Source organism: Diospyros lotus, chromosome 11 (genome assembly GCF_014633365.1).
Source record: "Diospyros lotus cultivar Yz01 chromosome 11, ASM1463336v1, whole genome shotgun sequence".
Taxonomy (NCBI): domain Eukaryota; kingdom Viridiplantae; phylum Streptophyta; class Magnoliopsida; order Ericales; family Ebenaceae; genus Diospyros; species Diospyros lotus.
In genome coordinates, this window is record NC_068348.1 from 23,771,022 (window position 1) to 23,784,034 (window position 13,013).

Consider the following 13,013-nt stretch of genomic DNA (forward strand, 5'->3'; position numbering starts at 1 on the left):
AAATTCTTCCCTTACTGTCGAGTATCGCCGTTTTTGTTTGTTTTATTGTCCTTATTTGCTCCGCATGTTTTCTTTCACCTATTGGATTCTCTATGCTGGTAAGTGCACTTTTCCACGTTTGTAGGCTTTGTATAAACTCCTCTCTTTTCCCTTCTATTGGTATAAATGCTGCTCTTGCCCTATTGTACTCAAGGTTGACCTCGGTGGGTGTCTTTTCTTGGTAAAGATATGGACTTTTTAATATCCTCCTTATTATACACCCATACATTGTTGCTATTACCCTTTCTTCCTCCAAATGCTCAATGCTCGTTGAGAATCTTATCCTGTAAAACCTCGCCCCAAGGGTCCGTGTCTTGCCATTATCTGCAGTAGCTTATTTGCTATCATTATGATTGGTACACTTTTCTTCTTTTTAAATATCCTCGCATACTTTGAGTCCAATCTGCATTCTTGTCCATCTAGTACTTTTAAAAACAAGAAGCATTTTAGGTTTTTTTTTTTACATACTATAACGAAGAACACCACTTCTTTGCGCAAGTCAAAAGTGTCCCCCGAGTCCGAGTTAGCTGTTATAGTTCAGGACAGGACAGTATGGGACCTCTTGCTTAGGGCTTTGGAAGCGAGCAACCAACCTGGTAGAAGTAGATCGGAACTTTCCTCTTTGATAAAGGTAGCGTTAGCAGCATAGGAGTAAATAAACAGATAAAGTGTGGGAGCGTGGTTAGTTTATACCAAAAAATAGCTACGCAAAGTCACAGATAACGTTGGTCCTGGGTTTTCACGAGCATTGGTGGGTTCTGGAGTGCCTGTTAAGGGTGCTAGCCCATACCCCGGGGCAATCATCACCACCTGCACCTCACATCTCGGCACAGTGGAACGTGTAAGCCGCCTGCTGTTTCATTCAACTACATTTGTTCCTGTAATCCATAGCCTAACAGAACGCATCAGCGAGGGACAACCCGCCCATACAGCCAGCGGGGAGGATGGCACTACTGGCAAAGACCGTCTGGAGAAAATGCTGCAGGTGCGAAGCGTGGTAGGCCTGTGCCAAGGGAACATAGCATAGGGAGGAAAGGGAGCCCAGACAGTGGAAGAGCCAGGGGAGGCCGGGTCATTTGATGGAAATGGAACGCTTTTCCCTATTAGAGAAGGCCATATGGATAACGTAATGGCTAACAGAACTTGGCTAACTTCAATCAATTCCCTCCTTGTGAGAGTTTCAGATTAAGAAAACTGGAATGCGAGTGATCAGTTCTTTCCTTCTAGTCTAGGCTTTAGGCCTGGTAGTTCATTCTCGAGGATCACTGAACTTGGCTTACTTCTACTGAATTGCCTTTGATGACTGACTAGTGACTACAGATGTCTGCCAACATCTCGTGATGCCGGCCTGCAAACCATGGGAAGATTCAGTTTAATGGGAAGAAGTCTCAGGTCAAAGTTGCATATATAACATAACACTTTTTATAGTAACTAAAACTCCCCTTCTTGCTCTTATTAGCTTCTAATTCTGATTCTGATAATGTTTTCAGTACAAGCAATTTAGATAAATAGCATTACTCTTTAAACAGAGTCTCAAGGGTGGTTTATGAAATTTACCCATTAAAAAACACTTGTACAATACTTATGTTGTGTTCTTTTGGGCAAATTTTTATATTGGGGGGATTAAATTATCATCCAAATAAAGAAAAGAAAATAAATCCACAAAGTGTAGAGAATCAATAAATCACGAAGTATGAAGTTTTGAAGTTTTGGGGAAATAATATTTTCTGATTTACTTATGTTATTTTTTTCTTAACTACATGCTTAGAATTAACAAAGCCCTTGTCGCGGCTGACCATCTTTCAGGAATTGTTGATCTGTCTCTTTTATCTTGTCAACATTAGTGATATACACATTCTTATATTTCCTCACACCGCTCTGATCAACATCGCTACCCAGCAATATATACAACTATGGACTGAAACACTCATCCCTATGTAAATTACATTCCTTGTAAGTTTGAGATTGGTGTGACAGCGCATGAAGGGTGAGTTATGTTCGAGCATGAATGTTGAGAAGAGCTGCAGAAAAGGGGAAAAAGAAAGCAAGAACAAAGAGGGGTGAAATTAGGAGCAGGAACTGCTCGAGTAGTGTGACAAAAGTTGTTAAGTAGAGGAACTGCTCGACAAGTAGTAAGGTTTAGTGATGAGTGCAGTCATGCATGTTTTAGTTCTATAATGGAAGAGGAGTTCTAGAGGACAGGGGGGACAATCTTACCGTGTACCCTTATGCAGCATTGGGGGACCTTATTGTTCGCGCCTTCACATTTTGTGACAAGCGCCCCTCCCAGGTTAATCGTCTTTGTGCAAAGGAGTCCTAATCTGAGGACTTGCTTAGTGGTTTTGAATTGGTGTTTTTTTGCAAAAATACAAGGGAAGGGAATCACTCAATACTGTCGTCTTCTCCATTGTACATTGTTTGGTTTGTTTAGAGAGTTTTATGATTGCTGTTTTGGGTTATACATTGAGTTATCCTAATCTCAGTGGTTAGTTTTTTGAAGTCTTGGTCCCTGGATGAGTGTTTGATGATCGTATTTGGGCTCAAAAAAAAAAAAAAAGAAGAATCGAGGTTTTGAGGAGTTTCAGTTCTGCTGTTGAAGAGCTAAATTAATATGCTTGGTTGAGGATGGCAACTCCTTTCTGTGTGTTTATTGATGGTCATTTTTTTGGTTCTTCTAGTCTTCTGGCAAAAACTCCTGGTTTCTAGCTTTTATATTTTTGGATAAACCTATATTGGTGCTCTTTGCGCAGGTTTTTGCTCATTATTGCACCTTTCGTCTTATACATTCATTCACTTTTGCCTCAGTTAAAAAGATACAATCAATGTTTTTTTTTTTAAAAAAAACAGCTTGTATTAAAATTTTTCCGTACAGATAAATGTTTTATATAGTTTTAAATAAAATAAGATTTAATGCTCTGGACGAACAATGGTTGTGCCCAATTTATATCAAACCCAAATTTGGAATCATCTAGTTTGGGCAGTGGCCGAGTCAAAAATTAAATAGTAAGAGAAAATTGAAATAACATAATATTAAAAAAATATATTGATAAGCTATTATAATTATTCTTAACGTGATTTTATATTTTGATAACATGATATTATTATTAATTTGATTAAATATATTATTTTTAATATATATGATTAAATTGTCATTTAATTATTAATTTTTAATTTAATTGTACAGTCAAATTTTGACAAATTTTATGAAAAAAAAAAAACTTTTTATACTGTAGTAGTAGTAACAAAAAGAATTAATGCTAAGTTTTACAAATTTATAAATTAATGGATATATATATATATATATATTTTTTGATCACTGCTAATTTTTGTGCAAGATCATTAATGTTTTGTAATTTTTCAAAATTCTTGTCGCATATCAATAATGTATGTTTTAAGTATGTTATCAAGTGCTAAGAAAACCTCAAATACTTCAAAAAAGCTCCAATATTAGTCTTCAAATTCTTTCAAAAAAAAAACAGCCAACTTTAAGCCTTCAAGTCTTTTTAAAAGGTTTTAAATTTAGTTCTAAATTTGTTTAAAACATCTAAAATAGGAAAAGAGATGTTAAAGGAGGAGGAAACATTAGCGTCAACCAATGTTTGGCAGTTGATTTTGTTTGATTGGCAATGGTGAAAGAGAATGATGAGACCAAGGAAGTGAAAAAGATAAAAATGGAAGGTTTTTGAATGTGGTGTTGTGATTTTTGTTTATTATTTTTATTTTTTTAATAATTATTTTTTAACTAATTGAAAAAAATAAAAATTCAGGTGGACCTTTGCCCACCCTTTGACCATATGTGACTCTTCCACTGAGTTTGGGTTCATTCCAAATTAGGGAGGAAAAAGAAGAATAAAGGTTACATGTTGGAAAAGTTGGGCCTCCTCATCTTTTGATTTTTTTTTTTAATTTTATTTACACATAATTTTAATTTTAAATAATTTAATTAAAGATACTAAATCATGTCAGAGAATCAAAAGCAAAACAGAAATTTCTTAATAAATACATAACCAGTGTTGATTTCTAAAACAGGTAATTATAATTTTATAATTGTCAAATTTAAATAGCATTATCCAAAAAAAAAATAACGAGACTTGGGCCCCAAGAAGAAGCATGCGATTGGTCAGGCCACGTTGGCAATCAAAAGACGGCATTAAAGCTGCCGCGTCTCATATATATGGAAGGAAACGTACCAACACCGCACGTAAGAAAGGATTTCATTATCAGAACAAGTTTCTTAGTTCCCAAGGAAGCTACGAATATTACGAATTCTTCAACAGCGGGAAAACGAAAGGGGGGATGAGTCTTGTACTGTATTCTATGGTTCTAGAATTCGTGTCGTCTGATGAGTAAGTTCTCTCCACTGAAACTGAAAGCTTCTTTTGCCTTTATTTTTACATCTATGTCTTGATGCTCTAATTGTACATCATATCTCCTCCTCCTCCTCCTACTTCTTCAGGAATCAATTATTCGTATATCTTACATGCCTTTGGTTTAGGACTTCAATCTTGAGAGTATTACAGAAGGGCCGCCCAGGAATGTCTGATTTGTGATTTGCTTACTGAGTTGCAGATTAATTAATCACAGTATAGAGTACTGATTAACTACTGATCATAATCCTGTTCCTGTGTATATGGTTGGCTTTGTGAACAGAAAACAGGGACGAAAGCGCAATGCACGTGAAGCAATGGAGGAGGAGGAGGCTTTATGGGTCAAGAAGAAGAGCGACGAGAAGCAGACTGAAGTTGAGGACTGCACGAAAGATGGCGTGAAGCGGACCCAAAAGCGTCCTAGAAAAGGGTCCAAAAAGGGGTGCATGAAAGGCAAGGGAGGGCCCTTGAACTCAGCTTGCTCGTACAGAGGGGTCAGGCAGAGGACTTGGGGGAAGTGGGTGTCCGAGATTCGGAAGCCCAAACGTGGCAGCCCCCAGTCCCCTAAGAAAGCCAAAAGGCTGTGGCTCGGCACATTTGATTCGGCCCGTGAGGCTGCTCTTGCTTATGACAAAGCTGCAACTGTGCTTTATGGCCCCGATGCTATATTGAACTTCTCTCCCCGCTCGGAGCTGGTGGAACCAGTCGACATGTCTGATGAGTCGCCATGTTCAATCTCCACAACGTCGGTTGCCTCGTCTGAGTCCACGACTACTGCGCCAGGCAACTGGCTGCTCGGAGACAATGAAAAGGAGGTGAAAATAGTTCAGGATAAGGCGGTAGAGTCAGAGCTCAAGCTAGGCAATATCAGAGCAGAATGTAGAGTTGATGATGAGTCGTCCATGGCAGTAGTTGACTGTCGTCGGCGTGCCAGCGACAATGAAGCAATAAGTAACGTAACGAAAGAGAAAATTTCAGGGGATATTGAAGAGGATTCAGCCAAAACCCCTATAAATAGTTGGCAACAAAATATGTTTACAGATGAATCTGATAAACTTGATTTCTCTTTCGAGCCATTGCAGTGCCCAGATCAGCAGCTTGATTACATAAAGAGATACTTAATGAAAGACGAGTTTGATGTTCATAGTGATGCCGAAGTTGATGCCTATTCGACATATTTGTTACGCGAAGAATGTGAAGCTGCTGGATGATATGGAGCTTTCTGGATAATTCAGTGGATGATGTTGGAAGAAGAGCTGCAATGGATATATATATATATATATATATATATATGGATTGTGAAGACAGAAACTGCATATGGGAAGAAGAGATAGATGGTTCTCCATAATAGGTAGGTCGAGTATATAGTGAAGACAATTTTATAGATTTAGTGCTATACATAAACATTCTTTGATTCATATTAACTGGTCAATTTTGTATAGAATATTATGTTACAATATTATGAGCTGGAGCGAACTCATATTATAGATAAATAGTCACAAATCATCTTTTCAAATGTCGGTCAATTAGTTAAGGAAAATTCTATTTGCAACAACTCATTTTGTTCTTTATAGTCACTTTTTAATATATACTTAAAATATCTTTATTTAAAAGTTTATTTTTACCTTCCAATCTATTGCAAGCACTTTCTCTCTCAATAAATTGCCCATCAGTCACCATACTTGGTCACTCATTCACATCGGAAACGATATATCCAAACGCATATACAAACACGCATATATAGATACACATAGTCACATGGACACTTATATATATATTCGAATCCACATATATATATACACACACGCACGGATGCGTGCGCACACACACACATTTGGTGACGGCCATATCTGTCGGTGGCTATCACATGTCAACAACGATCGCCCTCCATAGCCTTCCCTAAACCCCAGGGGTTGGGGCCCTTGAAGCTCTCCCCAAACCTTAGGGTTCGGAGGGGCCATGAAAGGTTGTTGCTGCAGGTGTGCGGTCGCCGTCAAGTGTGTGTATGTATGTGTGCATATATATATATATATGTGTGTTTGCGTGTGTATATATATGTGTGTGTGTTCGAATGTATATATATGTGTATCTATGTGAAGATGATTGCATGAAGATGGAGCCTTGAGTCTATGACTTCTAATCCCAAGCATCAAGGTCTATATTTAGCATCTAGAGGATTCTGTATTTCTTTTTAAAATTTTGTGTTTCTGGGGTTGTGGCTGTGTGCGATGATAATAAAAGAGGGTATTTTTGAAAAATATTAGTTGCAAAGAGTTATTAATATGGTTGCAAGGAGTAAAAGAGAGAAAATGGATTTCTACTGCTACAAAGAACAATAAAGTTGGCTGCAAAATTCTCATTCGTCTGTACTTGGAACTTTTAATTTGATTATGATTAAGATTTCAATTAGTATTTATATTTAATTGAACGAATTATCTTCTAAGACTCATGTTTTGATTAGAATATAATTTTTTGTATACATATACAAATGAGTGTTAAGTTTATAAATAAATATTTAATATCCTGAAATTATTGTAATAATATCATCTTAGTGATATTTTATTCTTTTTGTCCGTGATTTTTCCTAATTTAAGTTTTTCATGAAAATCTCTTGCGTTCATTTGTGTGTTTCACAGTTTGATTGTAATTTGTTTTTTATCCAAAATTCTAACAAAAAAAATATTAAAAAAACATGAAAAGTTTATTATGATATTTTGTATAATTTAGATTTTTTCTTTCAAACTCTTCGTAAAATTTACCAACATATTCCATAATATTTATTGAACACTAAATTATAAGACAGATGAATTAAAACTTTATAATAGAGATGATTTTATATAATCTCTATTCAGAAGAAGAAAATGACCCATTAGAGAAAGGATCAAGAAAATGAACTTACAATATTGATGGATGGATTGGATATATGACAGAGCTAGAGAATGAGTAACTGACCAGGGGAGAGTATGATATGAAGAAGCCATTTAACTCAGGATGGATAGAGCCTTCTGGCTGCCATGGATTGATCAAAAGATTATGTATAATACATACACACATATCCAACTCCCTGGATGGCACTATCCCTCCTGAGCTTTACAGATTCTTCTATACCTGTTCACACAACTTATTTGGATAGAGAAAGCCAAGAATATTAATGGTGGTGGGGAAGAGTTGAACGGGAAGGGCTCTATTTATAAAGCTGGGCAATGTTGGAAGAAAGACAACATTGTGCATGGCTGTAGCGCAGAATGGTCTTGACATCCGCTCATAATTGGATAACTTTCCCACTTAGCTTCTTGCATTTTACTAGAACGAGAACCAGTTTCGATCCAAAGTTCCAAACAAAGGAGGTATTTTCTAAGATAACTTTGTTCTCTATGTCAAAACATATGCCAATGGATCAGCAATATGGGCACTTACTCCTAGGGAATTGTGACCAACTCAAGCCTTGTCTTTGACCTTTTCGGCCATCAAAAATGGAAGATGTAAGCATAGAGGAGCTCATTCCAGACATCCGGCAAGCCGGGAACGCACCAGTGCACACAGTCTGCATAGCTTCTTGGATCTGCCAATTGTTCCTCTGTCAAGTTGCCCCAATACTTCCTGTTGATCGATGTGTGGGCATCTTTCCTGTACTCAGAGAGTTGGGTTATGTTAATCAGTTGAACTTTGAGGCCTTTTCTTCCCAATCTGTCAATTGCAGCCTCTACCAGTTGCATTATTCTGGGGTCTGACTCACTTCCTTGGTACCCTTCTATCCATATTGGCTCTGTCTCATTGTAACAGGTCTCACCTCTAGGTCTGCCCCATTCTTCGCCCCTGCAAATGTACGTATCGTTATTCTGTTCTTATGACATTGACACGATGAGATGATCAGACGCTGTTGTTCAGATTAGATAATCAGCCCATTTGTTGGTCTTTTCATATTTGGCGATGGATTGTATGTTATGAGGCTTACTACTCCCTAGTAGAGCCCACAGACTGTATTAGGGGTAGTGTCGGACATGACTCTCCATTCATCAATGGATGGAATACCAGTTGATGACAGAATTGTAACATTATTTGAATATATTACATGGATTATCCAAACCTTTCGTGTGTAGGCGACATAGAAACCCAATAGATCTTCGTCTTGCTAGGATTTACGTGGGTTTCTAGCCAATCCGACCATGTGTCTAGAGCCATCTCAACAGCACGATGCATCTCAATTTCTTCATAGACTTTGTTCGGGCTTTTAAATGATCCCCACCTTGCCATATAGATTCAAATTCAAGTAATTAGTATCAAACTGATCGTTGTGAAATGCTTCAATTGTTCAGTTACGAGGAAATGCACCACTTACAGAACCTTAAACTTAGTCCTTGATCTCCACCAGAGGAAGGTGTTGAAGACGAGAATATCTGCATCTCTCCAATGCTTTCCATGCTTTTCAATGGCTTTAACTCTCACAATCTGCTCTGATTTAACAGAGTGGATGATGGGATGATCCGAGCTCGATTCGACTAGATATGGCGCCCAATAGTGCTCAACTGTTGCATTGTATCCCTTCATTAATTTAATCTAACAAACGGTTAATGTTACTTTCTCATTCAGACTAACTAAGGTAGAATTGAGACGAACTTAACACCCATATATTGTCACCTTCATCTTGAAGACGGCTAAAGAGCCATCAGGGTACACAGATTTTTGGCCAGAAGGGATCGGAGACTCGAGCAAGCATGCCATGGAAGCCCATTGGCTTCTAGTTAGTGAATCCCCGACGAACAAAAACCGCTTGTTCCTTAGACTCTCCACCATTTTCATGGCATTAAACCTTGAAAATTCAAAAAAAAATTAACCTCAAGTGTGACGAACTCCAAGTATTATTGTATAACTCCTCATATCCATATGGTTAGAAATAGGACTCTTTAAAATAGAACCTAATAAAGGGTATCAAAACTTTTTGAGAAGTGATATCAAAGTTAATTACCTAACCGATTATATCAGAGCTTCCTAACAAGGATAATGGATAAACCTTACCATCCTAGTATGAACGAATGCTTATGAGAGAGAGAGAGACCTTGAGAGAGAGAGAGAGAGAGAGAGAGACCTTGGAAGATCACAGGCATTTGGCTGCCACCTCCAGTGCTGGTACCTCAAATTTTTGCGGCCAGATCTCTCACAAGCCAGCCCATCAAACTTGAAGGAGCAAGTTTGCTCCCTGTAAAGGGGGTGAGAGTTGTCATCATAAACCCATTTGCCTGAAAACAAATTACAATTGGACAATGAACTCTTTGCTGTCTGATCATCGTCGTCGTCGTTGTGGTCTATCCATCTTTTGCTTTCTCTGTGTATACAAACAACGGCAATGAGCAAAGCTGCCAGCAAAAGCCATAGCATAGATCGAATATTGCTGCAACATCTCAATCCCCTTTCTTTGGGAGCTATTTGGGTTGCGCTTGCCATTTAACATTCCATTTGGTTGGATTGTTCAGGGGATGTGGTTTGCTTTGTGCATGACTGGAATACCCTGTTATTTCAAACAAAACCAATTTATTAACCGATATAACACAGATTTATTTTATCAACTGAATTATGGGAGAACCCACATAGATCTTCACTTAGTTTTGTGCTTGAAGCATGTGTAAGTAACGGTAAAAATTAATGTTAAGAGTTGATATGTTACAACTAGGTTTCAATTATAAAAAAGAATGTAATTGAACTTTAATTAATTAATGCATCAAAGACATTTTAAACTGAAGTAAGCTTTATTTACTGTGACATATAAGTAAGTCATGACTCCTTTTATCCTTAAAAATTTCTTTCAACCAAAGTGAAAGTGAGTCGCGGTTCAAGTGGATGATTATTGAACTTGTGGACTTTTTGAACGTTGCCGTATAGCGATTGGAGATAGTTGCCAGATAAGCCTGTAAAATAATCAAACCTTTCCAAAATAGACATAGACTAAGGCCTCATGTTTTGCACCCCATATCTAAAAATGGAGGTTTTATCACCTTTTGCTTTGTCAATTTCTTCATCAAAAATATTAAAAATGAGTACCTAAATGACATTTTCAATTTCTTTTGCATTCCATCTGCTGGGATACTTCTTGTATGAAGATACTGCCGTTACTAACATAAATTTAGCAGTTAACCAACATAGCTCAATCTCAAATCAAACCAAAAAAATCCACAAACAAAATTCAGTTCAATGTTGTAACAAGACTGGAGACAAAAACATAAATCCTCAACCTAGAGCAACAAAATAGAGAATCTGCGACAGATCTTCTTTCATTCATAAATTTATGCAGCTGCACCTGCTTGGGCAGCAATCCTCTTTCTAGCCTCCTCTATGATGGACAACTTGATACCCTTGCCCTTGGGAAGTGACACCCACGGCTTGGTACCTTTTCCGATGGTGAAGACATTTCCCATACGGGTGGCAAACTCCTGGCCAGTTGCATCCTGGACGTGGATGGTCTCAAAGCTTCCCTTATGCTTCTCCCTGTTCTTGATGACACCAACACGGCCTCTATTCCTTCCTCCAGTCACCATGACAACATTCCCCACATCAAACTTGATGAAATCAACAATCTTGTTTGCCTCTAGGTCAAGTTTGATGGTATCATTGGCCTTGATAAGCGGGTCAGGGTAACGGATAGTCCGCCCATCATAAGTGTTGAGGTATGGAATGCCTTTCTGCCCAAACTGTATTGAGCGAACTTTGCAGAGCTTAAACTGCAGAAAACAAACTCCACCATGTCATGACTCATCAATAGCAAAAATGACGTGATAGGGAATCAAATGTTCAATTGGTAGATACTCTCCATACCTAACAGGTATGAAATAAATTTCTCCAAAAAGAACGAGAAAACAAAAATCAGTACAAGCCGTTCAGAAAATGCCAATCGGGCACAAATATCTTCAGCTACAATGCAATGCAATTTAAAACAAATGAGTTGTAACAAGAATCAGAAGAAAACTACGTAAATTTACAAATATTCCTGTTAAGCCAGTATTTTCATTCCACCAGAGATTTTGAGATCTGCTATGCCTAACAAAAAGGGTTGTTTCATGATACATCAAAGAGACAGTTCCAGTCTAGGATTCACAACAGTTGAAATTGAGATGGTTTTTCCCCAGAAGATTTGGAAGCATTGCTTTTATCATACACGTTCACATCAAGTCCACAGGATTTACATCACACATATGTTACAAGTTACATCATGGCAGGAATAATTCGAGCATAATACTCCTAATGATAAAACAAGTACTCAACATTGGAAGCAACATAAGGATTGCTCTTAAAATAGAGAATCATTGTATACATTCAGCAAACATACCTTGGCCTCTTCATCTCTGAGGGAGTGTAGTCGGAATCGACCCTTTGTGTCATAAAGGAGACGGAAATTCTCATTCGTCTTGGGAATAGATACAACATCTGGTCCAGACAGCATACAATTATTAAGAGACAAATTCACAATAAGTAAACATGACCAAAAAATAAAATAGTGTGCACTATAAGCATGTGCCTTCTTTGATGCAGTCATCTGCCCCAAAATTCAGGAGGTAAATTGTGTTCAGGGACAACTAACATCCTTGAGGATGGGTAAGATTGGACACCATATAGTTCTCAAGGTTGCACCTTTATATACACTTTTATCATCTCCATTTAATTTCTTGGTCCAAAATCATTTTAAAGATAGATATATGGAATTCAGTAACAGTTTAATCAAGGCAAGTAATAAGAAATGTAAGTCAAAGTAAGTCAAGAATATCTGTATAAGGGCGTACCCATGAAACCAACAGGGTATGTTTTATCTGTCCTGACCTTCCCGTCAACAAGAACATGACGCTGCATCAAGATTGCAATGACTTCGCGGTATGTGAGAGCATATTTCAGCCTGTTTCGAAGGATAAGAATCAAGGGTAGGCATTCCCTTGACTTATGGGGTCCAGATGATGGCTTGGGCGCCTGCACACATTTCAATTATATTATCAAATTAAGGGAATAGCAAAAGGTTTCAAGAAAAAGAAAACATGCATGTTGTTAAAGATGATCATCTACTCACAAATGCACCACCAAGCTTGTCAAGCATCCAATGTTTGGGAGCATTGAGCCTCTTCAAATGCTTCTTCAAACCTCTAGCCTGTAATCCATCAATTAAATTCCAGTGACAACAAAACACATAACAGATAGTAATTAAAAAGACTGTTGCATGTTATTAGTAAAGGAATGCCTACAAATGTAGGTCAGCATTAGTTAACCATAATACTTTTTTGCTAGTAGGAACAACATCAAATTTTCCTTAGATCTTAAAGTTGACAAGTATTCAAGGAATTGAGTATCAATTGCATTGCAAAGGTCCTCCTGTCGTCAAGAACAGCCAACAAGGAATTGCCTTTTCAGTAGCACCCCCACCGGACTTATTTCATCAGCACAGAATTTCTACATTTTCCAATATCAATTCAAGTATATGCGGCACCTCTTCCAGAGCTCCGATATATGGAAGTAAACAAGCAATCTATTTATTGCAACTCAACTAACATAGCTAATGTACAACACACATAACTTTGTTACCCATTATGCTTGTTTCAGAATGATGCTACATGGCTTCCTTAGCCATACATC

The 13,013-nt window shown here is 37.7% G+C and overlaps 3 protein-coding genes across 7 annotated transcripts in view; 1 reads left to right on the top strand and 2 right to left on the bottom strand.

Moving 5' to 3' along the window:
• The first annotated feature begins 3,367 nt into the window (after positions 1–3,367).
• On the top strand, positions 3,368–6,011 carry LOC127812627 (dehydration-responsive element-binding protein 2C-like). Of its 3 annotated transcripts, XM_052353086.1 has the most exons (3): positions 3,368–4,385; positions 4,496–4,576; positions 4,690–6,011. In XM_052353086.1, exons 1-3 carry the CDS (start codon positions 4,150–4,152, stop codon positions 5,615–5,617), a joined length of 1,245 nt encoding a protein of 414 aa, XP_052209046.1. In that variant the 5' UTR covers positions 3,368–4,149; the 3' UTR covers positions 5,618–6,011. The 3 variants fall into 3 exon arrangements, with proteins under 3 accessions (XP_052209046.1, XP_052209047.1, XP_052209048.1); XM_052353087.1 differs by lacking the exon at positions 4,496–4,576 and having other exon boundaries at positions 3,369–4,385; positions 4,690–6,009; XM_052353088.1 differs by having other exon boundaries at positions 4,318–4,385; positions 4,496–5,994.
• A 1,222-nt stretch (positions 6,012–7,233) lies between these two features.
• On the bottom strand, positions 7,234–9,903 carry LOC127813524 (protein trichome birefringence-like 34). Its single transcript, XM_052354535.1, has 5 exons — positions 9,493–9,903; positions 9,045–9,216; positions 8,746–8,963; positions 8,494–8,652; positions 7,234–8,222 (listed from the first exon to the last, which is right to left on the bottom strand). Exons 1-5 carry the CDS (start codon positions 9,846–9,848, stop codon positions 7,874–7,876), a joined length of 1,254 nt encoding a protein of 417 aa, XP_052210495.1. The 5' UTR covers positions 9,849–9,903; the 3' UTR covers positions 7,234–7,873.
• A 620-nt stretch (positions 9,904–10,523) lies between these two features.
• LOC127813113 (40S ribosomal protein S4-3) overlaps positions 10,524–13,013 on the bottom strand; it is a 28,222-nt gene continuing 25,732 nt past the window's right edge. For all 3 annotated transcript variants that reach the window (XM_052353880.1, XM_052353881.1, XM_052353879.1), the window contains exons 2-5: positions 12,454–12,531; positions 12,176–12,356; positions 11,725–11,822; positions 10,524–11,119 (exon numbers count right to left, since the gene is read on the bottom strand). In XM_052353880.1, the coding sequence (XP_052209840.1) occupies positions 10,685–11,119; positions 11,725–11,822; positions 12,176–12,356; positions 12,454–12,531 (792 nt within the window). In that variant the 3' untranslated portion in view covers positions 10,524–10,684. The remainder of the gene's footprint in view (positions 11,120–11,724; positions 11,823–12,175; positions 12,357–12,453; positions 12,532–13,013) is intronic.

Excerpts from the sequence above, each read along its gene's own strand:
- LOC127812627 (XM_052353086.1), top strand. The coding sequence starts at position 4,150 with ATGCGATTGGTCAGGCCACGTTGGCAATCAAAAGACGGCATTAAAGCT. Across the intron at positions 4,386-4,495 it reads GAATTCGTGTCGTCTGATGA|GAATCAATTATTCGTATATC; the intron begins GTAAGTTCTCTC and ends CTACTTCTTCAG. Across the intron at positions 4,577-4,689 it reads CAGAAGGGCCGCCCAGGAAT|AAAACAGGGACGAAAGCGCA; the intron begins GTCTGATTTGTG and ends CTTTGTGAACAG.
- LOC127813524 (XM_052354535.1), bottom strand. The coding sequence starts at position 9,848 with ATGGCAAGCGCAACCCAAATAGCTCCCAAAGAAAGGGGATTGAGATGT. Across the intron at positions 9,217-9,492 it reads AATGCCTGTGATCTTCCAAG|GTTTAATGCCATGAAAATGG; the intron begins GTCTCTCTCTCT and ends TGAATTTTCAAG. Across the intron at positions 8,964-9,044 it reads TAGCCGTCTTCAAGATGAAG|ATTAAATTAATGAAGGGATA; the intron begins GTGACAATATAT and ends ACCGTTTGTTAG.